Below are 28,000 nucleotides of genomic sequence, written 5' to 3' on the forward strand. Positions count from 1 at the left end.
GCACCGCCCCCAGCTCATGACGTCACTCAGGCGCCGCGCGACGCGCCCCCTGTCAGAGGCGGCCATTGTTCAGCCGGTCGCGGTGGCTTTGCCGCCGCTGGGCTGGTCCTGCTCCCTCGGCGAGTCCCGGCGTCTCCTCAGAGCTGGGAGAGGGGGCTGTGCTGTCCTGGGCAGTGAGCTCTCCGTGGTCCTCGGGCGCGGGCCGCCATGAGCAAACGGAAGGCGCCGCAGGAGACTCTCAACGGGGGTATCACCGACATGCTCACAGGTTAGTCCGGCGGGAGCCGCGGTCTTTCTCCTTTGCTGCCTCCCCGCCGCCTTCCCTTCCTTCCCTGCCGTCCTGACAGCCGAGGAGGAGTCGGCCGCTCGCAGCGCCAGGTCTTCGGTGCCGGCCTTCGCTCCGCCGGCGGCGGCCGGTTGTTAGCGCTGCTGGGGACCCTCGAGTGCGCTTGGGCTGCCTGACCTGGTGTGCCCGCGGGGGATCACTGGTGCCTTAAGAGTTTGTTAATGCCTCCTTCTAGGAAACTCGGTTCTTGTTTGTTTACTCGTGGCTCTTGTTCACCCAGACCTCTTGTTGCCTTTTCAGAACTCGCAAACTTTGAGAAGAACGTGAACCAGGCTATCCACAAATACAATGCCTACAGGTGGGACGGTGCAAGCGCTCTCTGGTAGCATGCGTTCTGGGATGTGTGGCAGTTGACGGGGCTGAGGGTCCCCGTGGATGTTTGAAACATCTGCAGAAGGAGAAAAGAAAAAAAAAAAGCAAGAACTGAGGGTATTGACTCTGGTGGCACCTTCCTGCCATATTTCTGGGAGAGCTCTGTAGGATCCGTTTTGATTGGTTCCCAGTTCTGATTGAAAATAGGTTAATAGGTACTTTTCCCCATCAACAAATGTAAATTACTGAAAATGTAGTTTGATTTCAGGCCCTGATGAAAGACAGTGAGGCCTGTGTTGTGAAATGGATGTGGACCAAGGGAATGTGTTCCATCTGGTTGGTCAGTGGGTGTTCTGTCGCCTTTTGGATCCCATCCTTGTCCATTTCACCAGGGCCCTTATCCCAGCCATTAATGCCCCATCCATCTGCTTCTGCACCCTTAACCTGGAAGCCTGTCCAGTCCCTCAACTCTTAAGAGCAACAAAGCAGTTGTCTTCACTTTCCTCAGCCCTTGAGCTAGCTAGCACCTTTCTCTTTTCTCCACTTTACAGTTAACCTTAAAGAATCTGTGTTCCTTGTCTCGTTTTCTGCGTCCCCAGCCATTCTTTATCTCATTGCACTGTAATTTCCTTCCTGCTGTTTCACCCACATCGCATCTTACTGAACTCTCGGTGACGTTCACCTTGACTTCCACAATGGCACAACTTTGTTCTTTCTTACCTTTTAATGCCCTTAGCCCTTTTTTCTCACTTCTGTAGTTTGCAGTCTTACCATTCTTGGCTTTGAATACCAGTCCGTAACTCCAAATCTGTTGTTCGCAGAAATTTTCTCCAGGTTTTCAAGCCTATGTTACCTTTGTCTCTTCCCTTTCAAAGCTAAACTCATCTTCTTTCCTTCTCACTCAACATAACTGAAAACTGTTTACACTCCCTTTCTTTACCTCTTGTGAATTTCTAGATAAAGTAATTATACTGTAGTCCACACATTTGATGATCTGAAAATTAGGTATCCAACCCTATATTCTGTTTGAGTCTTAGCAGGTTCAGAATGGAGGTGTTTGGTCTTGAAGGAGCCCCAAGTAAAAGATAAGTGAGAGAAGGAACAATCTAGAGAAAGGAAACAAAATGAGCCAGGGCATTAAGACGTGAGGGGTATTTCATTTTGTAGGGAGTCAGTAATTCAGTTTGTTTACGGGATATGTCTGAGTGGGAAATAAGTCTGGAAAAGCAGGTGATGCCTTACACCCCTGAAGGCTCCTCCCCACCCCTCAGTTCCCATACATATTTCTTTTGATGTGGCCAAAGTATTCTCTTCAAAAATAGTTATCTGGTCTTGTCATTCTCCCACATTAAATAATTAAATATTTTCTCTTTCCTTTGATAAAGCCCTAAAGCGTCATGCATACAAAAGGCCTTTCATGATTTAACCCTTCTTCCCTTTCAGGCTTTGTGTCATAGGGCCAATTATGTGGAACTACTTGTCTTTGCTGAAACAATTTCATCCACAGATTGCGCTCAACCTACCTTTCCAGTCTCATTATCAGTAATATGCTAGTAGAGAAGTCAGAAGAAATCTAGGTCTAAAGGTTACATGTGCTAGAATAGAATGAAAAACGAAGGTCCAAAGACTATCCAGTATCTATGCTTCAGACTTAGAAGCGCTGCTCTGTATGGGCATCAGTGCTTATCTACATTTAGCATTGAAATTATAGACAGGATACCATCAGAGAGCTCCCAGGGTAGACCCAGTCTGTCACCCAATTACTGAACGGGGTGTGTGTAGAGATGGCAAGGATCCCAAGTCAGTGCTTTAAGTGGAACTGAAATGAGAGCAGTGAAAAAACAACTGGTACCTGGACACAGGGGGATACAGCTTTAAGCCATGAATTTAAAAATAACCATCCATAAGCCAGTTTAGTATGTACTACATATGAATATTAGTTTGAATACTACTAGCTGCACATTTTTTTATGAAAGATTATTATGAACAGTTTCTAAAAACTAGCTATTTTAAAGGCTTCCCTGGTGGCTCAGCTGGTAAAGAAACCACCTACTATGCGGGAGACCTGGGTTTGATCCCTGGGTTGGGAAGATCCCCTGGAGAAGGGAGAGGCTACCCACTCCAGTTTTCTGGCCTAGAGAATTCCATGGACTGTATAGTCCATGGGGTTGCAAAGAGTGGGACACAACTGAGTAACTTTCATTTCGCCTCACCTCTGGTGGCTCAGACAGTAAAGAATCTGCCTGCAGTGTGGGAGACCTGGGTTCGATACCTGGGTTGAGAAGATCGCCTGGAACAGGGCATGGCAACCCACTCCAGTATTCTTGCCTGGAGAATCCCCATGGACAGAGGAGCCTGGCGGACTATAGTCCATGGGGTCGCAAAGAGTTGAACACAACTGAGTGACTTTGCACACGGCGTATAAATGTATATATGTGTGTATAGAGTCAGACACGATGGAGCAACTAAGCACAGGACAGCACAGATATTTTAAAAAGGCTCAGTGACATTTTCCACTTAATCCCCAAAAGGAAAGACTGCTGGCTTCCTAGATCACCCTAGTTTTACATATACGATTAAATTTGTGTTACTCTCAAGTGTGAGGATCTTCAGGATACTTCCTTCTGAAAGTTAGAGAGGTGGATGGTCTGTCAGCTCATTGAGCTTTTTAAGTTCTGCACAGATGTGGGAAATTAGTTATCTTGGTGAAAGTTTAAGCTGCTTATTTGCTTGTATGTATAAGATAAATTAACTGCCTCACTGGATTTCTAATTGGTTTTCCTTTTTCTCCCCCCTTATAGAAAAGCAGCATCTGTGATAGCAAAGTACCCACACAAAATAAAGAGTGGAGCGGAAGCTAAGAAACTGGTAAGTTTAGTGAGCAAGTTGATCGAAGAGTTCACACGTACCAGTTTGGTGGTTTCCCACGAAACGAAATTTGCCTCTTGACCCAAACAGGCAAATTTCAGTGCTTTCTTGGAATAACATTAATGCTATCTCCAGCATACTTTTTCACACTCCGAGTGTGTTTATTGGAAAAGGGGGTGGGTTAAAAAGGTTTTTTTAATATATGTAATTACAGTTTACTTTTGCCATGTATGCATGTGTTCATGTTCACATTGATTTCCAGCTTGAGAGTTGGTCCTTAAGAAGAGTGTGGTGACAGATTGGTGCCAGCACATCTGCTCGTGGCTATTCCTTCTGATGCCCACGTGTAGGGATTTCTGTGAGTTAGAGTTACTCTTCCCAAGGAGATCTTACTTACTAATAATAAGCTCATGATTAAGCCCCTTTGCATAGTATGACATTTAGCCCTGTTCTCTGTAATTTCCATGAAACCCTGTAAGCTGGTAGTGTCACGGTTTCTAGAGGTTTACCTGCATCTCTTGGTAATTTGCATGAACATCACTCGCTAACAGTATCTTAGGGAAGTCTTCGTATTGATAAAAGATTGTAAGTTACTCAATATTAAGGACCATATCTTATGCATTTGTTGTTAAAAATGCCAAACTGACATGACTTTTTGAGAAGTCGAGGTTCTGATAGTTGCCACCTTCTTTTATTCTTTACCTACCTGTGTAGGTCTCACGAGAGCCCTCTAGAATTTAGGTATTAGTATCTGACTGTCCTTAATTTTCTCATGAGAGCCTGTAGAGTGTGACCTATAACTGCTCTTCTGTTTTCACTTTTCAGAGTTATAATATTAGCATCAATCTTATACATCTTATGGTCGAGTGACAGACCCACATTAATTACGTGTCACACGTTCACCTTTTGTGTGTTACTCACAAGTTACGCTCGGGGGTTTTAAATCCTTTGTGCCGCTAACAGTTCTCAACTTCAGTAAATCCTCCCCACAGAGACTAGCCTAACACGTTTTAAATACCTTGGACTTTAATTCTGAGTTTCTCTCTTGGTGAACTGACTCAGTTTTACCACTTGTGCTTTCCTTTTATCACTTTGAATTTCTTTCTTTATGGTAATTGCAGATAGCCTGCTCATTTGTTGGAGACAAACTTTTGACAAGTTTGATGGATCTCATCTCAAATCTGAGCTCACGGTATATCTCTAACAAAAATGTAGAAATATCCAAAATTCCTTTTGCATAAGACTGGATTTTCACTGTTAATTTAAAAAGCACAGACCTACTCTTTGGCGCATGTGAGTGCTTCTCAGTAATCTAGAAACTTGAAATTTCCAGAATGAGAGTTTTGCCTTTTGTTCCTTAACGTTAGGTTTAGAAAGTAGCTTAGGCCAAAATTGCTTCAGATCTGTATGTATCTTTTGCTTTAGGAGATGAGAAACGCAAGCAGTTTCCCCTTTTTGTTCTGCTTCTTTTATTCACTCCTACCTATATTTGCTATTTTCAGAGCTTGACTATGCGTTCAGTGGTCTTTGGACACTTATTTAAACATTAAATCAGTTAAGAATATAGAAGGGTGAATTTCAGGCTAAGAGTAGGAAATAACTGGCACATGTTATATTTGTTGAACACTTAACTAAAAAGGACCAATAAACATGAAGAAAAGTTCAATGTCACTAGTACATCAAAGTTGCAAATTCAATTATATAGTGCCCACCAAATTAGCAGATACACAGTGTGGACAACAATGTGCGGAGAAAGACACTCATTTATTGCTGATCGAAGTGTTGGTTATTTATAGCTTTTCTGAAGGATAATGAGGCAGAATGTTGGCAAAATGTGTGTGTGTTTTGTCCCAGCAGTTCCACTTTGAGCAGTTCATCCTGAGGAAACCAGTAGAGAGATATTTATACAAGGATTCACTAGCTCATAAATTTTGAGCATCTGTATGCCAGGTATTCATCCAGGTGCTAGAGATAAAGCAGTGAAAAGATAGAATCTCTGCTGTCTTAGAGCTTATATTCTAGAGCAGTGCTGTGCAGTATATATTTACTGAACATGAGTCACATTTAACTAGTGAGCTCTCATTGCTGTTGAGTCGGTAAGTTGTGTCCAACTCTTTGTGACCCCATAGACTGTAGCCCACCAGGCTCCTTTCCCCATGGAATTTTCCAGGCGAGAATACTGGAGTAGGTTGCCATTTCCTTCTCTAGGGGATCTTCCCGGCCCAGGAATTGAACTTGCGACTCCTGCATTGGCAGGCAGATTCTTTGCCACTGTGCCACCAGGGAAGCCCAGTGAGCTCTTAAAATGTGGCTAATATGACTGAGGAATTTATAGTTTTGATTAATGTGCACTTAGGTAGTCACATGGAGCTGGTCACTGTCACACTGGCCTGTGCAGTTTACAGCACTGGTTCTCAAAGTGTGGTAGCCAGACCAGCAGCCTCTGCATTGCCTGGGAACTTGTTAGAAATGCAGTCTGTTGCATCAGAAACTCTAGGGCAGGACATGGCATGCTGTGTTTTAACACCGTCCCCAGGTTGTGCTGGGGTATGCAGAAGCTTGAGAAAGCTTCCTCTGTTCCAGAGGAAAGTCCACAACAGCATTGTTACAATATCAGAAATTGGAACCGTCCAAATGTTCTCCTGTAGGGCATTTTTAAGTAAATTCTGATATGTTCATACAGTGAAACACTATGAAGTCCTTAAAGTGGTTGTAGTTATACTTATTTATTGGCACGTGAATTTGTTCATGATGTAGTTTCAAGTCAAAGCACTTTACAAAGCAGTGTGATTCTATTTTTGTAAGAAAAGTAGGTATATATACACACATATATATACGCTTGTATATATACATACACAGGTAACTTTGCATGTCTATGTATGTGTATGTATGTGTATATACTGATTGCAAAAAAGTCAGCATATAGCAGATGTTAAGTGGCAAGATTATAGTTTATTTTAATTTTCAGAGTGATGAAATTAACAAATGATGCTAATATTTTTCTTTATTCAGCTCTGTAGTTTCTAATTTTTCTACAACAAAAGTTAATTTTTTAAAAAGCAAGAGTCATTTAAAATTGTCTTATTAGGGCTTTTCATTTGGCAGTCATTTAAGCACTTTGTCTTTGGGAGAATATATTTTTTTACTGGTGCTCAGTTACCTGTGTCCTTTGGACAATGATCATGTAATGGTCATTGTTTTTTCATTTCTCATTTTTTACTTTATCTTCTAGTGATTTGGTAAGCATTATATTTATGTGACTATTGTGTTTTTTATTTTCTATGTAGCCTGGAGTAGGAACAAAAATTGCTGAAAAAATTGATGAGTTTTTAGCTACTGGAAAATTGCGTAAACTGGAGAAGGTAAAATTTTTACTTATTTGTTTATTTGATAATTAGGACAGCTATCGAGTAGCACCATTACAGAGTAGGTGATATCATCCCCCTCCATGAGACTCAGTAGGTTAAGGAAGGAGCAGTTTATGGCTCTCTAAGTGTCCTGTATTTTAAATTTTAAATATCGCCCCTCTAAAATGTTCACTTATTTTATGTGACATTTAAGAGACTGTTAGCCTCTGTAATAGGATTATTTCTTTATTTTCATTACCAGTTAGAAGAGAGATATAAACTTAAACTAAGTGATTGTTATCTTTTAGAGTTTTTATCCTTAAATCCTCCCAAGCCATTTTTATGGTTTTATTTTATTCTGATGATAGTAATTGTATCACTTCTGGACTTTTATGAATAAGCCTTTAAAAAATATTGGATGAATGAGAAATGAGCCATCTTCATCTGCTTTCTTACTCACTTGTAACCCCTGAGGTTATTACATGAATACTTCTGCATGGGTTATCCAGGCAAATGTAATGGCCCTTAATAAGTCTCTTAGCAGACTAGTGTATTTCTAGTAAGATTGTTTGAGTCTTCAAAGCATTCCTAAATCATTGTTAGACTTTTTTTTTTTCCCTTAAAGATTCGGCAGGATGATACGAGTTCATCCATCAATTTCCTGACTCGCGTTAGTGGCATTGGGTAAGAATTCTTTTTTAAGCAGATAGGGTTGGTTTAATTTTTTGTGTGTCAGCCGAACTAAAGAAGTCACTGTTTCCCTTTAAAACCTGTGTCTTTCCATCTCTGTGCCTCTGCCCATGTACTTCGCTCTTCCTTCCATACTTTAGATGTTTGAAGCTGGTTCTTCAGTTGCTGCCTCGACTCTTAAGAGTGCCATTCAAGGCACCTGTCAGCTCCCTGATGAATCCAGTTTCTGGCTGAGTCCCCAGCCAGAAATACTCTTTCCTTCCTCTGAGCTCTGTTAGCACTTGTTCTGTGGGCGTATTATCACTCCCTCCAAATTATGTCTCTTCTGGCTCTCTGGTCATATTTATCTTAAACATTTAAAATGCCTTTTTTTCCCCTATAGCACAGTGCATATGAGTTTGGAACAAGAAGTCAAGTATTTCTTAATGGAGGCACCTTTATCTTAAATTTGATACTCAATAGAGTAAAGATTAACACCAAAATGTTCGGACTACAGCACTTTACTTAACTATTGTCTTGATAGATTGAGGCATAAGTATATGATGATTGTTTCTTAATGGCAACATTTTTGATAAGTTATTTTAAAATATTTTAAATTCTTAAACCTAGTATACAGAAAAGGAGCATAACTCTTTGGGGCCCCAAAACAATTATCAATATAAAATGTTAGCATTTGTTTTACAGAGCGTCTGTTACATCGTTCTCTTTCCAGGCAAGAAAGCTGAGTACAGAAACTGAGATGGCTGTGGCAGGGTCAGAATCAGGGCCCAGGCCTCTGAGCTTTCAATTCAGATACATTATTCCTGTGCCGTGTTGCCTTTCCAATGTGATTATCAGGTTCCGTACCTCACAGTTTCTGTACCAAGGCTCTTTGTCATTAAAATCTCAGTTTATTTATCATCTGAGAGGCCTTCCCTCATCACCCAATCTAAAGAAGACCAGCCACTCTGTCATAGTACCCTGTTCTAATTCATCTACCTGGTATTTTCTTTGTTTATGTATCTATTTATTGTCTCTCTCTACCCACTGGAGTGTCAGTAGGTAAGAGCAGGGCCCTTATTTGTCTTATTCCTGCAGTAGTTTCAGCACCTAGAGGAGTGAAGTCACTCAGTCGTGTCCGACTCTTTGCGATCTGACCCATAATAAGCTCTTATTAAATCTCATTTGCAAGAATGAATAGTTTTCAAGGGCCTGTATGTCTGGTTTATGGGTAAAGTACATAGGCATTATCACATCTAGCTGCTTGGACGTCTTTTTCACGTCTAAGTTCATGACTCTCTTCCTAGATGAAGGCTTCAAGGATTTGAACATTACCAAAGTAACCGCTTTGGGCTTTGGGGCTTCCCTGGTAGCTCAGCTGGTAAAGAATCTGCCTGCAGTGCAGGAGACTCCAATTCAATTCCTGGTTTGGGAAGATCCCCTGGAGAAGGATAGGCTACCTACTCCAGTATTCTTGGGCTTCCCTGGTGGCTCAGCTGGTAAAAAATCCGCCTACAATGCGGGAAACCTGGGTTGGGAAGATCCCCTGGAGAAGAGAATGGCTACCCACCCCAGTATTCTGACCTGGAGGATTCCATGGACTGTATAGTCCACGGGGTCGCCAAGAGGTGGGCACGACTGAGCGACTTTCACAAAGTAACCACACAACAGTTTAGCAGCTCTTTTTTAGCTCACCAGTAACTTTTATGTTTGACAAGAGAGCATTACTGGTTATTTGTTATAAGGATCCTGAGTTTCACTTGATATTGAGATGGTGTTTTTCTTTCTTTGTAGTCCATCTGCCGCAAGGAAGTTTGTAGATGAAGGAATTAAGACATTAGAAGGTGAGTCTGAACAGTTGGTCACTAATTTCAGGTCAGATATGGTCCTGAAGGACTGGTGATGCTCTAACAAACTGAAACTTGAAAAAAAACCTTTCTCAATTAGTAGACACGAATGATGTGCATGCTGGATCCTCAGTCCTGTCTGACTCTGCAGCCTCATGCACTGCAGCCTGCCAGGTCCCTCTGTCCATGGAATTTTCCAGGCAAGAATACTGGAGTAGGTTGTCATTTCCTACTGCAGGGAGATATGAATGATAAGGTTTTCTTTTTAAGTATACAGTAAAGAATAGATGTGAAGTGTAGTTTATATTCCCATTTTAACTGTGTTCTATAATTCAGAAGAAAATCAAGAAGAGCAAGGGGAGGCATCTTGGTTTAAAGAGGTAACTTCACTTGCAGAGTTTTAGATGATTTTAATTGCTTTTGTTTCTTTAGTAAAATTTTAGACCATTGAAATCCTGTACATTCAGCCTTTAAGCCAAGTCATGTATATTGAGAAAAATTCTGTTAAGGGGCTTGCAATTCTTATTGAAAGAATTTTTGCTTTCAAAGAAGTGATAAAAATAGAAGTCAAGAAATTGTAAGACATTTTCCTTAAACCTAATATAGCAATCTTTTAAACATAATCTGTCTCTTCATGCTTTCAAGGGTATGTACGATATTGATTCGTTACAGCCCATCTGTGGCATTTGGGGATTAATATTTGTGGGCTCAACTATTTATAAGCAACCCTAATGATGAGGTGGACAGAGATTTTGGGAGACTGACCTGGGATTGCATCCAGCTTCCACCAGTTTCTTAGACTAGATGACTGTGAAGCTCCAGGTTCCCAGCTACAAAATAGTTTCATAGTATCTCATGTGATTTAATGCAGTAATGTCTGTAAAAACTTAGCAAAGTGCTTGGTACCTAAAAATAATGACTGACTCTTAAAAGGTATGACTAATTAGTCATAGTATTAAGTTAAGAATTTGTGTGAATCTCATAGCTAAGAGTGAACTTGTTCTATATCTGCATCTCATGGAGGGTTAGTGCTTTTCTGCGTGTGGCATATATCATTTATCGGAATAAAATATTGGCTAAGAAGGCCAAGAGTTTGTTCCTCAGAGGTATTCAGTTGCGTCACTTGGGAGCGTCAAGGATCTGCAGTGATGGTTTTAGATTATTTCACTGTTCACAGATACGTAATGTAATAGCTGTTGGATCTCTCTATATATGTATAACAAACTCAATATTTCTGTTGCATTTTCAGTCATATACTTAATTTTTTGTGTGCACAAAACTATAATAAATATTACATGCTCAATGTGTCATAAAGATGCTTATCTTTCTCTGTTTTGTATCTCCAGAGAGAATTTGTGAACATCAGGTGGCCATTTTGTTGTTGTTCAGCTGGTAAGCTGTGTCCGACTCTTTGTGACCTCGTGTGTTGTAGCCCCCTGGGCTCCTCTGTCCATGGGATTTCACAGGCAAGAATACTGGAGTGGGTAGCCATTCCAAGATCTCCAGGAGATCTTCCGGGCTCAGGGGTTGAACCCCCGTTTCCTGCATTGGCAGTCAGATTCTTTACCACTGAGCTGCCTGGAAAGCCCAGAGTGACCATAGGCATTGCTTCTGAATCATACTTATCCTCTCATTTCTTTAACAAGGCTCATGCCTGTGCTCGTACCCACGAAGGGACCATCCAGGTGGATCTGAGTCACTTTCAGTTTAAGAAATGACAGTTTTTCTGATGAAAAAATGACAATAATACCGCTCCTTTCAACAGAATTTTTAGCACAGTGGCTGCACAAATCAGTACACAAAGAGTATTAACTCACTGAAAGAGGTGAATGAGCAAATGAACAGTATGAATGAATTTCTGTGGCTGCTGTTAATTATAAATTAAGCAATGTAAGTCCTTAGAAGGGTGGTGGCCACCACTGGTGACTTAGCAGTAAAGAATCCACCTGCCAATGCAGGAGACATGGGTTCAATTCCTGGTCCAGGAAGATTCCCTGGAGGAAGAAATGGCAACCCACTCCAGTATTCTTGCCAGGAAAACCCTTGAAAAGAGTTGGACCCAGCTTAGCGACTGGACAACAATGGAAGGTCCTTACAAGGCTGCTTTTTGCTGTACTCAGTGAAAGTTTGTATGATCTTGGTATGTTTTATGTACTGTTTTGTATAACTATAATTGAAATTTTGACTCAGTAAATAAAAATGATTATGAAATCAACTGTTAGGTTTTACTACATTGACTTGAAGTCACCTTTATCAAGTCCTTAGTATCTGAAAGTTTTTTTCATTGTCTTCTCACAGTCATTCCAGTGTTTCTCTAGGTAGTCCTTTGAAGAAAGGATCACTGAATTTAGCATTTTTTCCCCAAAAATTGGAAAATGTTTTTTTCCCCAGAAATTAGCACCTTAACTTTATTTATCTTCTATACAGATCTCAGAAAAAATGAAGATAAATTGAACCATCATCAACGAATTGGGCTAAAGTAAGATAGCAAATTTTCTTTTGACACTTGAAGTGTAAAAGTAAAAACATTTATAGCCATTCATCTGTACCCCATAAGTCTTCAGACTTAGCTAAACACAAATCATTTTACTGTTCAGAAACGTTAAGGTTGTTGCATACTCCTGTAGAGGGTATCCATGTATTCATTCACGTGGGTGTGTGTGTGTGTGTGTGTGTGTGTGTGTGTGTGTGTTTGGTTCCCTCATTGTGTGTGTGTGTGTGGTTCCCTCATTCCCTTGACTTTGGCTGAGAGCTTCCCCCTAAAATACACAGAATGAGGGGTGTCAGTCAGGGTGTTTGTTTCTTGCATGCATTGTTGCAAGCACTGCACTCAGCAGAGGTTAGGGTACAAACAGCTTCAGTGTAGCTCTCAAGAATTTTAGTCTCCCTGAGAAGATGGGCCATGACTATGAAACACTTAATTGTTTAAAAAAGGAATAGGAAAAATACCCCAAACACCTAAATAACAGAATAGGAATAACTAGTAGACATGTCATCTGTCAGCATGGGTAATTTCTTTGTCAAGTGTGAAATACAGAACCCCCCCTTTCTAACTATTTATAGCACATAGTACATTAGCCATCTCTACCCTAAGCTTGTATCTGCTCTGATCTTGTATTGTCTTGTGGGCCATTCAGTCCTAATAACTTTCTGAACTTGCCTGATGATGCCTTAGCACAATATTTGAAAATTTATCCTGACCTTCCAAAACTTCAAATCAGTGAGACATCAGGATGGTGTGGTTCCCACTCTCCTTGCACGTACAGTAAATGGACATCTTCTGAAGAACTTGCTTGTTGTGAGAATTGGTTTTGAACAGTTTATTTATCATTCTTGGATGTTACTTAATAAAGAATCTGCCTGCCAGTGCAGGAGATGTGGGTTTGATCCCTGGTCTGGAAAGATCTCTTGGAGAAGGAGTTGGTAACCCACTCAGTTGGAATGCCAACTCATTCAGTTATTTTTGCCTGGAAAATCCCATGGACAGATGAGCCTGGGGTCCATGAGGTTGCAAAGAGTCGGACACAACTTAGTGACTGAACAACAATGTTTTAATAACATTATTGAAATATCATTTCATATACCATATACTTTACCCATTTAAAGGTATCATTCAATGAGTTTTTGAAGTATATTCCCAGAGTTGTACAATCATCACTATAGTCAATTTTAGAGCATTTTTATTATCCCCAGAAAAGCCCAAACCCATTAGTGATCACTCCCCATTTCTCCCTAGCTGCCCTTCCTTCCCCCAGCCCCTGGAACCACTGTTCTACTTTGTGTGTCTAATAGATTTGGCTATTCTGGATATTTCATGTAAATGAAATAATATAATATTTGGCCTTTGTGACTGACTTTCACTTAGCATAATGTTGTCTCAGTTTATCCATATTGTAGGATCATATTTTAAAATATTTATACAAGTATTTTTCAGGATTTAAAAGCAGTAAATTGCAATCCCTGAATTTGCTGGTAGGGAGCTGTCTAACTTGAATCCATACTAAAATATATGTATTTACTCTTGAAATGTGAAGCTTATTTAAAATGAATTTGAATGGAATATCTGCAATATGAGTAAGTGTGACACTTATGGGTTTTGATCCAAGTTAAGGAGTAAACCTTTCCTCACACTGCCTCCCCCCACCCCTCGCAATTTTACTCTTAATGAATTTTTGTCATGATTTTTAAAATATCTGCTTGTATAAAGATGCCCAATAAGGTAAACAATTTAATGTTAAGATTTAAATTTTACAAAAAATCTTTTGTCTACTTATTCTGTCTTTATAGATATTTTGAGGACTTTGAGAAAAGAATTCCTCGTGAAGAAATGTTACAAATGCAAGTAAGAGAGCTCCGAATTATATTCTTTAATTAGAATTGAGAATGTCACTTGGTGAAAAGCCATTTTTAGAATACTAACTTAATTTTTCTTCTATTAGGATATTGTACTAAGTGAAGTTAAAAAAGTGGATTCTGAATACATTGCTACAGTCTGTGGCAGTTTCAGAAGAGGTAACATACTTCCTAATCTTAGGTTATTTATGCCTTGATGTTAAAATTGGCTAATGCATGCAAAAAACATGGATTAAAAAGATGTAACCTGTGTTACTTCATAGGTTTGCTAAGACCTTGTAGTATTAACTAAGTTTATGAGTAAATTAGAGGAATATATGAGTAAATTTGGAGAAGGCAGTGGCACCCCACTCCAGTACTCTTGCCTGGAAAATCCCCCAGATGGAGGAGCCTGGTGGGCTGCAGTCCATGGGGTCGCTAAGAGTCAGACACAACTGAGTGACTTCACTTTCACTTTTCACTTTGACGCATTGGAGAAGGAAATGGCAACCCACTCCAGTGTTCTTGCCTGGAGAATCCCAGGGACAGGGGGAGCCTGGTGGGCTGCCGTCTCTGGGGTCGTACAGAGTTGGATACGACTGAAGCGACTTAGCAGCAGCAGCAGCAGCAGCATGAGTAAATTAGAGGAAGTTCATCCTGATTTTATGATAGGATGGGTTTTTTTCCTGCTGTTTTGGTTTCTGGGCTGCGTTGGGTCTTCATTGCTGCACATGGCTTTCGCTAGTTGCGGTGAGTGGCAGCCACTCCCAGTGGTGAGCAGGCTTCTTGTTGCGGTGGTTTCTCTTGTCCCAGAGCACAGGCTCTAGGCGTGCAGGCTCAGTGGTTGTAGCACACAGGCTAAGTTGTTCTACGGCCTGTGGGATCTTCCCAGACCAGGATCAAACCCATGTCCCTTGCATTGGCAGGCGAACTCTTAACCACTGGACCACTAGGGAAGTAAGTCCAGCATGGGCTTTTTTGATGACCAGTTTTAATAAAATTTATAACATAATTTTATTATTATAAAGAACCTGCCTGCCAGTGCAAGAGACATAAGAAACACGGGTTTGATCCCTGGGTCAGGAAGATCCCCTGGAGGAGGGCATGGCAATCCACTCTAGTATTCTTTTCTGGAGAATCCCATGGACAGAGAAGGGCAGGCTACATACAGTCCATAGGGTCACAAGGAGTCGGACACAACTGAAGTGACTTAGCACTCACATAACATAATTTTAGGTGTATTAAATACTAGTAGTTGTTGTCTGGCCAGATGCTAGTGAAGCTGTGGGCAGGTTTTTTGCTTCTTGTTTTACTTTAATTTTCAAAGTTTTCTATAATGAATTAAATTTTAATGTCTCAGGAACACCAGTTTAAAACCAGAACAGCCAGGTTCTTTACATCTTGATTTACTATGTGAATATGAGCAAAGTAAGAACCACTCAATCCAAAATTTTGGAAGGGTAACCTAAAATTTGAAATTGTTATTTTTGATCAGTGTGTCTTAACTCACTGTGACCCCATGGACTGTAGCACATCAGGCTTCCCTGTCCTTCACCATCTCCTGGCGCTTGCTCAAACTCACGTTCGTTGAATTTGGTGATGCCATCCAACTATCTCATTCTCTATCCCCTTCTCCTCCTGCCCTAGATATTTCCCAGCATCAGGATCTTCTCTAATGAGTCCGCTCTTCACATCAGGTGGCCAAAGTATTGGAGCTTCAGCTTCAGCATCAGTCTTTCCAATGAATATTCAGGACTAATTTCCTTTAAGATTGACTGGTTTGATCTCCTTGCAGTCCAAGGGATTCTCAAGAGTCTTTTCGAACACCATGGTTCAAAAGCATCAATTCTTTGGTGCCCAGTCTTCTTTATGATCCAACCTAGTTTACCCCTATTATCTTACAAAGTTGAGAAAGAAAAACTTTATATAAACTTTGGAATAGATGTCCGACTAAATCCATGGCCACCTCTGAGTTCTGGTTAGGAAGTGGTAATACGCTGTCAGGAATTCCCTGGGAAGCTGCTCAGATAGTCTAGGATTCTTATCTATGACACCATAATAGTAATGGTTAACAATAGTCTTTAAATGAATGCATTAGTAAGAATTGAAGGCGCAGAGTGAGTGAGCCAGCCGCTCCGGGGGGGGGGGGGGCGGGGGGAGCAGCGCCGCGGCCGCCACCGCCGCCGCTTCCGCCGCCGGGACCAGGGTGTGGGGGGGCGGACGCGTCTCGATGCCGGGGGAGACGGAAGAGCCGCGACCCCCGGAGCTGCAGGACCAGGGAGGGGGGCCGGCGGCGGCGGAGCCCCAGCCACAGCCCTCTGAGGCGGCAGCGGCGCCGCCCGCGGGGCCCCCCAGCAGCTGCGTGCTGAGGGGAGGCCAGGACCGGGGCCGCGCCGCCGCGGCCGCCACCGCCACCCTGTCCCGTCGGAGGAAGGCCGAGTACCCGCGCCGGCGGAGGAGCAGCCCCAGCGCCAGGCCCGCCGACGCCCCGGGGCAGCCGGCCCAGGCCGCGAAGCCGCCGTCCCCGGCCCAGGGCAAGAGGAGCCCGCGCCTGCTATGCATAGAAAAAGTATCAACTGAGAAAGATCCCAAGGAAGAGAAAGAGGAGGAAGAGTCTCCCCTAGCTCAGGAACCTCCCGCGGCAGCAGCTCGGCCTAGCCGGGGCTGGCGCGGCAGCAGCCGCACATCCGTCTCTCGGCATCGCGACGCGGAGAACACCCGCAGCTCTCGGTCCAAGACTGGTTCCCTGCAGCTCATCTGCAAGTCAGAGCCAAACACAGATCAGCTTGATTATGATGCAGAAGAGCATCAGTCTCCAGGTGGCATTAGTGATGAGGAAGAGGAGGAGGAGGAAGAGATGTTGATCAGTGAAGAAGAAATACCATTCAAAGATGATCCAAGAGATGAGACCTACAAACCCCACTTAGAAAGGGAAACCCCAAAGCCACGGAGAAAATCAGGGAAGGTGAAAGAAGAGAAAGAGAAGGAAATAAAAGTGGAAGTCGAGGTAGAGGTGAAAGAAGAAGAGAATGAAATCAGGGAAGACGAGGATCCTCCTAGGAAGAGAGGAAGAAGGCGGAAAGATGACAAAAGCCCACGATTACCCAAAAGGAGAAAGAAGCCCCCCATCCAGTACGTCTGCTGTGAGATGGAAGGCTGCGGGACCGTCCTTGCTCACCCGCGCTACCTGCAGCATCACATTAAATACCAGCATTTGCTGAAGAAGAAATATGTATGTCCCCATCCCTCCTGTGGACGACTCTTCAGGCTCCAGAAGCAACTTCTCCGACATGCCAAACATACAGACCAGAGAGATTACATCTGTGAATATTGTGCTCGAGCCTTCAAGAGCTCCCACAACCTGGCAGTGCACCGGAGGATCCACACCGGGGAGAAGCCGCTCCAATGCGAGATCTGTGGGTTCACGTGCCGGCAGAAGGCGTCCCTTAACTGGCACAGGAAGAAGCACGACGCAGACTCCTACCAGTTCTCCTGCAACATCTGCAGCAAGAAGTTTGAGAAGAAGGACAGCGTGGTGGCGCACAAAGCGAAGAGCCACCCCGAGGTGCTGATCGCCGAGGCCCTGGCCGCCAACGCCGGCGCGCTCATCACCAGCACAGACATCCTGGGCACAAGCCCCGAGGCCCTCAGCCCGCCCGCCAGCGGCCAGGGCCTGCCACTGCTTCCCGAGCCCCTGGGCAACCCCGTCCCCGGAGAGTGCCTGCTGCTGGAAGCCGAGGGCGTGTCCAAGGCCTGAGCGGGTGAGCCTGGTGACGACGGCAAGCTCTTCGTGGGCGGCGGGGGCGGCACGGGCGCGGATGGGCTGGTCATGAACTCGGACATCCTCGGTGCTACCGCAGAGGTCCTGATCGAAGACTCGGACTCAGCGGGGCCATAGCCAGGGGCAGACCGGGCGCTGGGACGGCTCAGACTTTGTATTTAAAAGACAAAAAGGACAAAAAAAAATTTAAAGCATTTAAAATCTAAAAAATAAAAAATAAATAAAAAAAAGAATTGAAGTGAATTTTCTGATTAATACAGGTTTATATTATTATTTGAGAGTCTTAGACATTTATTTAGTGTTCATAGATGTATTTTAAAGCTATATTTAAATATTGTTTTTATCATTATTGAGTAATCTCTTAGCTCCATTTTTAATAACTTATAACTAATTTTATACAGTGCATATCTAATGTCAGTTACTGTTGTTATCTGAGATTCTGTTTACATCAATAAACCTGAATACTTGGACAGGAAGTTGACATCTTTTAACTAATTCTGAATGTGAAACAGTGAAATAGAAAGTTAGGCAATAAGTTAAGGCTCTTCTTACGTGTCATCACCTCAGTTCAATATTTGCCTCACTGCTACATTTACAAGGGGAACTCCATACATGATTTTTGCTGTTATAGGTGCAGAGTCCAGTGGTGACATGGATGTCCTTCTCACCCATCCAAGCTTTACCTCTGAGTCAGCAAAACAGGTACCTCTGAACTTATAGGCAAAGGTGATCAGTCTTAACACAGCAATGAATATCATTTTCTAAGAGATAGTTGGATATTTTCAGAATGAGTTTTTGTTTTAATTTTTCTGAAAGTCAGTTGAATCATTTTGTACTGATTGAATTCTGTGAAAGACAAAAAGTAAGTTGTTGAAAGGAATGCATATTGTTTTTCCACAGAGAACTGACAGAACAGCCTAAGATTTGAAAGAGATGAAATGTAGTAAGATACTTCCAGAATTATTTATTGCCTAGCATAGATACTCTAGAAATATCCAGTAAAATATTCAGGCTTTAACATAGAAGTATTTTGCTATTTAAAATATTGTATTAAGAAACTTTACCTCTATTAGAAGACCCATGAAGGCAAATGTTTTTTATTTTGGAATATATACCTTTTAAAGATAAGCAGGTAACTTTTTTTTTATGAAACAGGTAAAGACAAATGATGTCTGTTTGGAGGTGTCACGGGATTCGTGAAAAGCAGTGGTTTCATTTGATAAGGGGAATTTTCTGTTAGAAGAAAAAGTTGTCAGAGCATAGGAAAACTAGGCATTTATGCAGAGAGCATCGGAAACTCATGTTAAAAACACTTTCTTGTTCTAACAGGGTAATTGCTTTTTTTTTTTTTTCTTATCTCTGATTATGATTCTACAGCCCAAACTGTTACATCGTGTTGTGGAGCAGTTACAAAAGGTCCGTTTTATTACAGACACTCTGTCAAAGGGTGAAACAAAGTTCATGGTGAGTACTCGCTTGAGTTAACACATTTGAAGAACAAGTGTGGTGACCAGTAACTGTTCTGAGTGTGACCTCACTGTAGCTTAGTGTCCGTCAGTAAATAGGACATTCTGGACCTTGGAGGGGATATATTCTCTAATCTGAGAATGTTTTAATAAAGAGTCTGTTCAAAATTCCCCACTTGTAAATAATCTGTGCCATTGGAATAGGTGGTGGTGGTGGTTGTTCAGTCACTAAGTTGTGACTCTTTGAAGCCCTATGGTCTGCGGCATACCAGATATCTCCCATATTTTGCTCAAAATCATGTCCATTGAGTCATTGATACCATCCAACCATCTCATCCTCTGTCACCCTCTTCTCCTCCTGCCTTCAATCTTTCCCAGCATCAGGGTGTTTTCCAGTGAGTCGGGTCTTCGCATCAGGTGGCCAAAGCATTGGAGCTTCAGCTTCAACACAAGTCCTTTCAAAGAGTATTCAGGGTTGATTTCCTTTAGGATTGACTGGTTGGATCTCCTTGCTGTCCAAGGGACTTTCAAGAGTCTTCTCCAGCACCACAGTTAGAAAGCATCAGTTCTTCAGTGCTCAGCCTTCTTTATGGTCCAATTCTCAAATCCGTACATGGCTACTGGAAAAAGCCATGACTTTAACTATATGGACCTTTGTCAGCAAAGTAATGTCTCAGCTTTTTAATATAGTGTCTAGGTTTGTCATAGCTTTTTCTTCCAAGGAGCAAGCATCTTTTAATTTCATGGCTGCAGCCACCATCCACAGTGATTTTGGAGCCCAAGAACATAGTATCTGCCACTTTTTCCACTTTTTCCTCGTCTGTTTGCCATGAAGTGATGGGACCAGATGCCATGATCTTAGTTTTTTGAATATTGATTCTTAAGCCAGCTTTTTCACTCTCTTCTTTCACCCTCATCAAGATAATGGAATAGGTAATTAGGCATAATCTGCTCTTTTTAAAATATCCATAATGACTTTGACACATTATGTTTTTTCCCTAAAATAGCAAATATTCTTTGACTCAGAATGTATTAATAATTGAGATTAGAATTGTCTGAAGAGTATTATGTGTGACAGCACGAAAGAAAAAAGGAATTAGGGTCAGTGATGGAACGTCCAGGGAAAGAGCCATGCGGTGTGAGATGATAGGTGGGGAGCAGCGCCTGCAGAGCATCACGGAGAAACCCGCTGCCACAGACCGTCGAGGTCCTGTGGCCTTCCTGGGGAATTAAGACTCAAGGACTCAAGACAGATGGCTGACGGATCAAAACCAGATTAATAAATGGTCCTGTGTAGAAACGGGAGGCAGGGAGAAATCTTAGGGCTAAGGTGACAAACCACCTTTGTCTACTGCTCCCTTAAATATGGCATGTGGACCCTGTCTTCTCCATGCTCCCTTTTTTGTGAGCTATGCAACTGAAAGGAAAGAGCCTGTGCTTCTGGAGTGTGGATTAGGCTAAAGTTAACAAGAGTCTCTGTTTAGATTCGACAGTCTTAGCTGAAAGTCGAAGGTGGTTGAGACAGAAAATTGAAACGCCACGTCATTTAGAAACTAGACCGTGGTTGCCGGGGCCTGGGCAGGGTGGCAGGGAGGTGGGAGGGAGTGCTCAGTGGGGACAGTGTCAGCTGCAGACAATGATACAGTTCTGGAGATGAATGGTGGTGATGGTTACACTGTGTGAATGTGCTCTGTGCTGTTGAACTACATGCTTAAAAATGGTCCATCTTATGTAATTTAATCACATGTGCAGAAAATGTTAAGTTCGTGTGATTTTAATGGGCTATGAGAGTGTATTGTCTAAGTTGGCCACACTTTATCAATATTTTCAAAAGAACTTTCGGAAAGGTAAAAATAAAAATCCCAATCAGTTTTAGGGAATTAAATTTTTATCGATTCTCCTGAGTCTGTCAGGTTTTGAGCTTTTAACTCTGTCCAAAAGTGTATGCGCCCAAGATATTAATAAAAATAGGGTTTGTATGTGCCCTATGAACATTCTTTGGGATTTGGCTTGTCTTTAATTCCCTCAAAATGAATGTGCACAAATCTTATATTTAAAGAACATTCAGTCAGATAAAATTCTAAAAATAATATGTGCTGGACAAGTTTGGGGTTTTTTGTTTTGTTTTTAAGTAGTAAGAAAGTGTCCTGGTATGCCTGCGCATATTCGGGGAACTCTTGTGGCCTAAGTGGCTTCCTGCAATAGTCAGGTTTGTGAAAGGCAGTGAGCTATCTCCTGGGGAACTGCACCAGCTGTTTTCAGAATTAGCCACCAGGAAGGTGTTTATTTCAGTAAAGAAAGCAGAAGCTTTTTTTTACAGTCTGAACAGCATTCTGCTGTGCCCAAAGAGACCCAGAGGGAAGACCAGCAGAGGCTGTAGTAATCCGGCTAGCAAGAATACAAGGACAAATTACAAGCTGGCGGGCTGGGTGTAACCTGTGAAGGGAGGTGGGCAGCCAAGTACACGAATGCTGAGAGTTGCTGGCGGTAGTGGAATTCCTAGCTTCTCAAAGAGAATCCTTTGCTAGTAAGGTCATGGGCAGCCAAACCCCAGTGCTGCTGCAGGGTTAGCCAGGTCAGCCTTTACAGAACCTGTGCTGTGTGAGAGGCAGGGCCACTCCACCATCCTGGGGTATGGGCTGGAGCGGTGGGAATCTTGGCTCTCTCTTGCCTTCCTGTCCTCGTATATACCTGGCAGCACATGTACAGATCTTGCCAGAAAGGGAATCCTCCCAAACCGATTCCCAGAAGAAAACAGGTTGAGAAATAAGAAAACAGTTCTATTTTTTTGTTTGCTTTTAAAGTATAGAAGACTTTAATGACTGTAAGATCAAGAGACTAAGGCCTTTTTGTTGTGACATAAGCGTCCATCTAAGTGGGTTTGTGTATAAAGTTCAGGCAGTGGACATGTGCTTCCTGTATTTACTGAAGCTTAGAAAAGGCTACGTGTGAGCCTGCTGTCTTGACATTTGTCATTCATATTTGTTAGGATGAGAAGCACTCCCGGTCAACTTTGAACTCGTTTTGTTGTGGAGGCAGTAAGAAGTGGTTTGTATCTGGTGGCCAAGATGGGGGTGGGTGTGAGCGTGCTGCCTTGCAGTCAGTAGATCTGGGTACAGAGGTTGTAAGGTCTGAGCTCCATTGCCAGTTCTTTGCACAATGTTGGCAAATTGCTTTACTCCTGTAAGGCTTTAATTTTCTTATCTATAAAATTATATCTTTGCCCTCTGTCAAAGGACTCTGCACACAGGTGATATTCAGGCCATGTATGTGGAAACTTTGAAGCATCTGTACCAATATCTTTTGAAGATACTGAATCTTTGAAGAGTTATGCAGACTGTTATACTAGGATAACATATAATATTATAAAAATAGTGTGTTTCTGTTTGGAAATAGATCGATGAAAGGAAGGCAGTAGTCTAGAAGGTATAACATTGGGGAACAGAAGAAGGGATGGACAGAGGGTGGTGCTGTGAAAAAACAAAGTGGGGAGAAGGGCTATCGGTCAGACAAGAGGCTGTATTCAGTCGGTTCACCAAACAGAGTGTGTAGCATCACAGTGTTCTAGGCTCTGCCCCAGGAGCAAGGGATAGATCAGTGAATTTGAGTGCTACTTTTATTTGACGGGCGTGGAAGGGACTGCTTGTCCACAGTGAGTATATTAAGTAGGTGAGTTGCACGGTAGGTTAAGATAATAAATGTGTGCTCAGTCACTTCAGTCGTGTCAGACTCTTTGCAACCCCGTGGACTGTAGCCCACCAGGCCCCTCTCTCCATGGGATTCTTCAGGCAAGAATACTGGAGTGGGTTGCCCTGTCCTCCTCCAGGGGATCTTCCTAACCCAGGGATCAAACCCAGGTGTCTTACACCTCCTGCATTGGCAGGCAGGTTCTTTACTGCTAGCACCATCTAGGGAGTTCAGGAGAAGGTATTAAATAAGATGACCTTACTGAGATGACACCCAGGGAGAGGCTTGAGGTGAGGGAGTTAGCCCAGCAGATCTCTGGGGGGAAGGATGGCAGGCAGGAGTCAGGGCAGGGACTCTGGGCACAGAACATTAGTGAAGATCACCAAAGAAGTTTTAAGATCTCTGGGTTTCTGAAAGGAAATTGGTTGCAAAATGAATTCAGCTTATGAAGTAGAATAAACTCCACTCTATATCAATCCAGTTGATTTCAGAATATCTTGTTGCTATAATCACTGACTAAATAGTTTGAAAGATACAATCTTCTCTATGTTTTTAAAGTTATCTTTAAAACATGAATTCCTTTAAATTAATAGTAACGAAACCTTAGGAAAGTCAGGGTTATTCCAGATCTTCTTGTGGACTCATGGTCTTTCGTTAATTCAACTATTCTTCCTGTGAATATAATAACGTTTGGAAGAAAAACCAATTTCTTTTGCATTTAGATACCTTTTTATATAGATGAGTACCACTCATATCTTAGCGTTTTTGTGCAGGTTTGGCCTCAGAAGATGATTTTCTGATAGGAGAAACCTCGGCCACACGAGAGGAATGGAGGAGGCTTTATTTCAGAGTCAGCATAAAGCTACCTCATTGAAATGCCAAACAAAACTAATCCACTCACTCTAATACAGACTTTACAGTGATACAGAGAAATTCTTTAACACCAGCACTTCAGAAAAAGTTCAGGAAATGAAATTTAGCCTTGAGGAAAGGAACAAACCCATCAGATGGAATCCTGTTACTGGTGTGACAGACAGCAAGACCATTGCCCATGGTACTCAGACCTCCATGTCAGCAAGGTAGTACCTCATGGGAATTCCATCTGAGAAGTGTTAGTGCCTGAGAAGGTAGGTTTCATATTTGAAGATAGACAGGATTCGTTAATCTCTCAGCCAGAGGAGTTGCTAAAGAAAATAACCATTTTAGATTTTGATTCTTCTGTGTTGCTGAGTGAAACGGACGGCTTTTAGTGATGTGTGTACCAGCTGGACTGCCCTTCAGAACTGGAAGCTTGTAACTTGTGTATTTTTCTCGGAATGTGGCGTTTGAAGCTTTAACTTTGAAAAATGGCAATGTTTTTCTTTTTTACATATTTTACATATGGGTTGTTGCCCAGCCCATAAACTTTCCCCATTTTTTCTGGAAAAGGAAAAGATAACAAAACAGACCTTGATAATTGTTGTTTAAAAACTACCGAAGTATAAGGAAACTCCCCCATAGAGAAGAAATAAAACAGTCCTCTATCTTTTAATTTTTTTCTTAATTGTACTCTCTCTGTCTTCTCTAATTTCTGGATGATATCTCCAACTTCCAATTTTTCTATAATATTTTTTATTTTGATTTAAATCCTTTCCTAGAGTTTTCTTTTTCTGTAGCATTCTGTCCTTGTATCATGGATAAAATATCTATAATCTGAGAAGATTACTGGTAGCTTTTGTGGGTGTGTTTGTCTTCCTGAATAATCATTTTTTCTTCCAAGTTGCTTGTTTCTGTTTGTTCTGGTCTGTCTTTCATGCTTTCCTTGATTATTTTCTTGTTCAGAGTCACAAAAAAGCCAGATGGCTCATCATCTGCTGCTCCCTGTGGTTCTCTAGTAATCACGAAGTATTACAGTACAGGGGGTGATGACATAGAACGGAGAAAAGTTACGTTACAGGTTTTCATAGGCTAAAACCACCTCTGTTTAAAGCAGAGGTAACTTCACACTTAACAATATTTGATTAGAATTAAGCCTGAAATTCTTAAAAAAAATCTTTAAACATTTTAAATATCCATTTTAGGGTGTTTGTCAGCTTCCCAGGAAAAACGATGAAAAGGAATATCCACACAGGAGAATTGATATCAGGTATTATTCAAAATTTGTTGCTGACCTATTCTCCTTTCTTTTCTCCTCCCCCCCCCCACCCCTCCCCCTGGGTATATCTTGGAATTTACATAAATATCCAGGATCCCTTTTCATTCTGCAGACCCATGCTACTGCTAAGTCATTTCAGCCATGTCCAACTCTTTGTGGCCCTGTGGACTGTAGCCCGCCAGGCTCCTCTGTCCATGGGATTCTCCAGGCAAGAATACTGGAGTGGGTTGCCATTTCCTTCTCCAGGGCATCTTCCTGACCCCGTTTCTTACTTCTCCTGCATTGACAGGTGGATTCTTGACCACTAGTGCCCCCTGGGAAGCCCCTGAAGTGCCCTATGTCCTTGCAATAGACACTTTTTGGCCTGAAAGTATGTAAAAAGTAACACTATCGACAGAATCTGCTTTATTATCTCTGGATTTGCCTCTTCATAAGGTGCCTTCCTTATCAAGAGAAGAGCAGTTCTCTTGGGTTTCCTTACCCTACTGCTCTCCACCCAGGTGCCCTTTCCCAAGAAAATCTCTTGCTTTGTCCGCGCATGTGTCTCCTTGGGCAGTTCATTTCCGAGTGTTAGACAAGAGCCCAGTTTCGGGCCCTGGAAGGGGTCAGCCATCCTGCAACAAATGGCGACTCTGGTGGGACTCTTCTCCGCTGAGACTGACATCCTGACCACTCGGGGTGCTCGGGCCAGCTTGCCTGCCAATGGACCAGACCCAGCGTCCGCAACTGGGACCCTTTGGTCCCTGGTCTCCTCCTGACGCGGACAACTGGCCAGAGTGCCCCGACCGGTAAGGAACAAGAGATTTATTGACCTCTCTCCCCTACCCTCTCTCTTTCCTCTGCTTAACCCTTCCTATCCTTGCCTGTTTTTCTGGTCCCCTGGTCTTGGTTGCAGGAATCTGGTTGAAAGGCCCTCAGCCAGAGCTGAGGATTGGAGACTGATCACCTCCTCTTGGCAGAGAACTTGAATTCTGGTTCTGGTCTGGTCTGATTTCTGGTAGGGGCGAGTTCCAGTCCTCCCTTCTCTGGAGGCCCAGGGAAAAGTCCCATAACACCTGGGTATCTGTAGGTGGCAGGAGACGTCTGTAAGGCCACCCCTTTCACCTCACCTCTCCCACCTCCTCTCCCTTCTTTCAACCTGGCTTTCTTTCCTCCCTTGAAATCTTTGATGTTAGTACTTGGCCCTAGTGGTGCAGAAGGTAAAGCGTCTGCCTGCAATGTGGGAGACCTGGGTTCGATCCCTGGGTTGGGAAGATCCTCTGGAGAAGGAAATGGCAACCCACTCCAGTATTCTTACCTGGAGAATCCCATGGACGGAGGAGCTTGGTGGGCTACAGTCCACAGATTGCAAAGAGTCGGACATGACTGAGCGACTTCACGCTCATTTTCACTTTCAAGGTGCCTGCCACAGCATGAGGTGGATCCCGCTGGGGAAGGTGGTCCTGAGACCATCTTTGGGTTTGTCCACACCCCTTGCAGAGTGTGGTTTACTGAAGCCTGAACTAACTGCACGGTTGAGGACATTTGAATGGTCCTAGTGATGGGGGTCTCTTTAGGTTATTGGACTGCACAGGCTTGTATTGTGCCTTCCTGATTCACGCTCATTTTCACTTTCAAGGTGCCTGCCACAGCATGAGGTGGATCCCGCTGGGGAAGGTGGTCCTGAGACCATCTTTGGGTTTGTCCACACCCCTTGCAGAGTGTGGTTTACTGAAGCCTGAACTAACTGCACGGTTGAGGACATTTGAATGGTCCTAGTGATGGGGGTCTCTTTAGGTTATTGGACTGCACAGGCTTGTATTGTGCCTTCCTGATTATGAGTCCTATTTTTGCGAAGTTTGAAATGCATAGTAAAGGATTGCTCGCTTGTTTCTTTTGTTTAGGTTGATACCCAAGGACCAGTATTACTGCGGTGTCCTCTATTTCACCGGGAGTGATATTTTCAATAAGAATATGCGAGCTCATGCCCTAGAAAAAGGCTTCACAATCAATGAATACACAATCCGTCCCTTGGGTGTCACTGGTGAGTATTTGTGTCTGCATCGGAGATAATCCCAGTCATCGGGGATATTTTGGTTTAGCAACTTTGGTTTTTCTAAGAGCCTTTAAGTAACCATGGCAGTTAATTGTAGTTTCTTTAGAATTGTTAGTCCCTCAGGCAACAGAGAAAGCTTTGCTCCATAGGTGTTCCCAGGCCCTCAGCTCATGATGACAAGATTTAGTTATTTTCTGTGTTCGAATGGATTAAATTCTTTCTACTTCCATGGTCAGCAAAAAAAGAAGAAACTCTTATTGACCTAAAGGATTTTTGTTTTCTTAAATGTGCCTCCAAGATTTCAGGAAAACTCAGGTGTTGCTCCTTTCAGTGTCAGGCCAGACTTGGTAGCTTTGACTCCAAACTTTCACAGTTTAAAGAGTAAGAATTACATAGTCTGTTTTATAGATCTTATTAACATTTCACAGTCTATTTATTATGTGGTCTACTGTTATCTGCTAGGAGAATGAAGATTTCGTCTTTTTGTCCTAAAACTGTAAAGTAGGGCTGTGCTTGTCGCGTGTCAGTGGGTGTACAGACTACATGGGACCCTCACTCAATGCAGGTTTCACTTCAGTGGGCTTTGCGGGACTGCTGCATTGCTAGTCCAGGGACCGTGTGCTGAGTTGCAGAGGAACTCACTGGAGTCTTTTCTCTGGCACAGGGGAGATCCAGCAGAGAGGAGAGTCATGGATTAGGGTCACGTCAAAGGGCCAGAGTTGAGGTATTCAGGTTCGCTGTGTAGCACTGGTGATATGTGTGTGGCAAAGCATGAACAGAAGCCCTCGAGGGAGGTCTTTTTAAGTCGCTTGTGGACTATTTTCTTTTCCCTCTGAAGCAAGTCCTATTCAGCTCTCCATCCTGACCCCTCTGTAACTGAGCTCCAGAACTGGCTCATGAGGAAGGTCTCTTGGCCCTCCTTGCAGGCGTTGCCGGGGAGCCCCTGCCCGTGGACAGTGAGAAGGACATTTTCGACTACATCCAGTGGAAGTACCGTGAGCCCAAGGACCGAAGCGAGTGAGGCCCGTCCTCCCCGGCACAGCCCAATCAGAATCTTAATTTATTTCTTAAGCTTTGCTATGTAAGGGTCTGTGGTGTTTTTAAATAACTATTTCTTCTTCATGCCGTAACCTGCACTGTAGTCAATAAAACATCTTGTATGATTATCAGCTGTGA

General features: G+C 42.8%; 1 protein-coding gene and 1 pseudogene across 3 annotated transcripts; both read left to right on the forward strand.

Moving 5' to 3' along the window:
- The first annotated feature begins 2 nt into the window (after positions 1 to 2).
- POLB (DNA polymerase beta) lies at positions 3 to 27,993 on the forward strand. Of its 3 annotated transcripts, none has more exons than XM_069572705.1 (14): positions 3 to 268; positions 587 to 644; positions 3,460 to 3,526; positions 6,814 to 6,888; positions 7,499 to 7,557; positions 9,337 to 9,386; positions 11,817 to 11,868; positions 13,677 to 13,731; positions 13,829 to 13,901; positions 18,134 to 18,204; positions 18,880 to 18,966; positions 24,716 to 24,780; positions 26,673 to 26,812; positions 27,751 to 27,993. In XM_069572705.1, the coding sequence occupies exons 1-14, from the start codon at positions 208 to 210 to the stop codon at positions 27,843 to 27,845; spliced, it is 1,008 nt and encodes a 335-aa protein (XP_069428806.1). In that variant the 5' UTR covers positions 3 to 207; the 3' UTR covers positions 27,846 to 27,993. The 3 variants fall into 3 exon arrangements, with proteins under 3 accessions (XP_069428806.1, XP_069428807.1, XP_069428808.1); XM_069572706.1 differs by having other exon boundaries at positions 12 to 268; positions 27,489 to 27,993; XM_069572707.1 differs by lacking the exons at positions 11,817 to 11,868; positions 13,677 to 13,731; positions 13,829 to 13,901 and having other exon boundaries at positions 12 to 268.
- Positions 13,963 to 18,132, forward strand: LOC138430745 (E3 ubiquitin-protein ligase ZFP91 pseudogene; annotated as a pseudogene).
- Positions 27,994 to 28,000: the final 7 nt, after the last annotated feature.

This window comes from Ovis canadensis, chromosome 26, assembly GCF_042477335.2.
Source record: "Ovis canadensis isolate MfBH-ARS-UI-01 breed Bighorn chromosome 26, ARS-UI_OviCan_v2, whole genome shotgun sequence".
NCBI classification, from domain to species: domain Eukaryota; kingdom Metazoa; phylum Chordata; class Mammalia; order Artiodactyla; family Bovidae; genus Ovis; species Ovis canadensis.

Coding starts and splice junctions, on each gene's coding strand:
- POLB (XM_069572705.1), top strand. CDS start 208: ATGAGCAAACGGAAGGCGCCGCAGGAGACTCTCAACGGGGGTATCACC. Junction 269..586: donor TATCACCGACATGCTCACAG/GTTAGTCCGGCG, acceptor TTGCCTTTTCAG/AACTCGCAAACTTTGAGAAG. Junction 24,781..26,672: donor CACAGGAGAATTGATATCAG/GTATTATTCAAA, acceptor TCTTTTGTTTAG/GTTGATACCCAAGGACCAGT.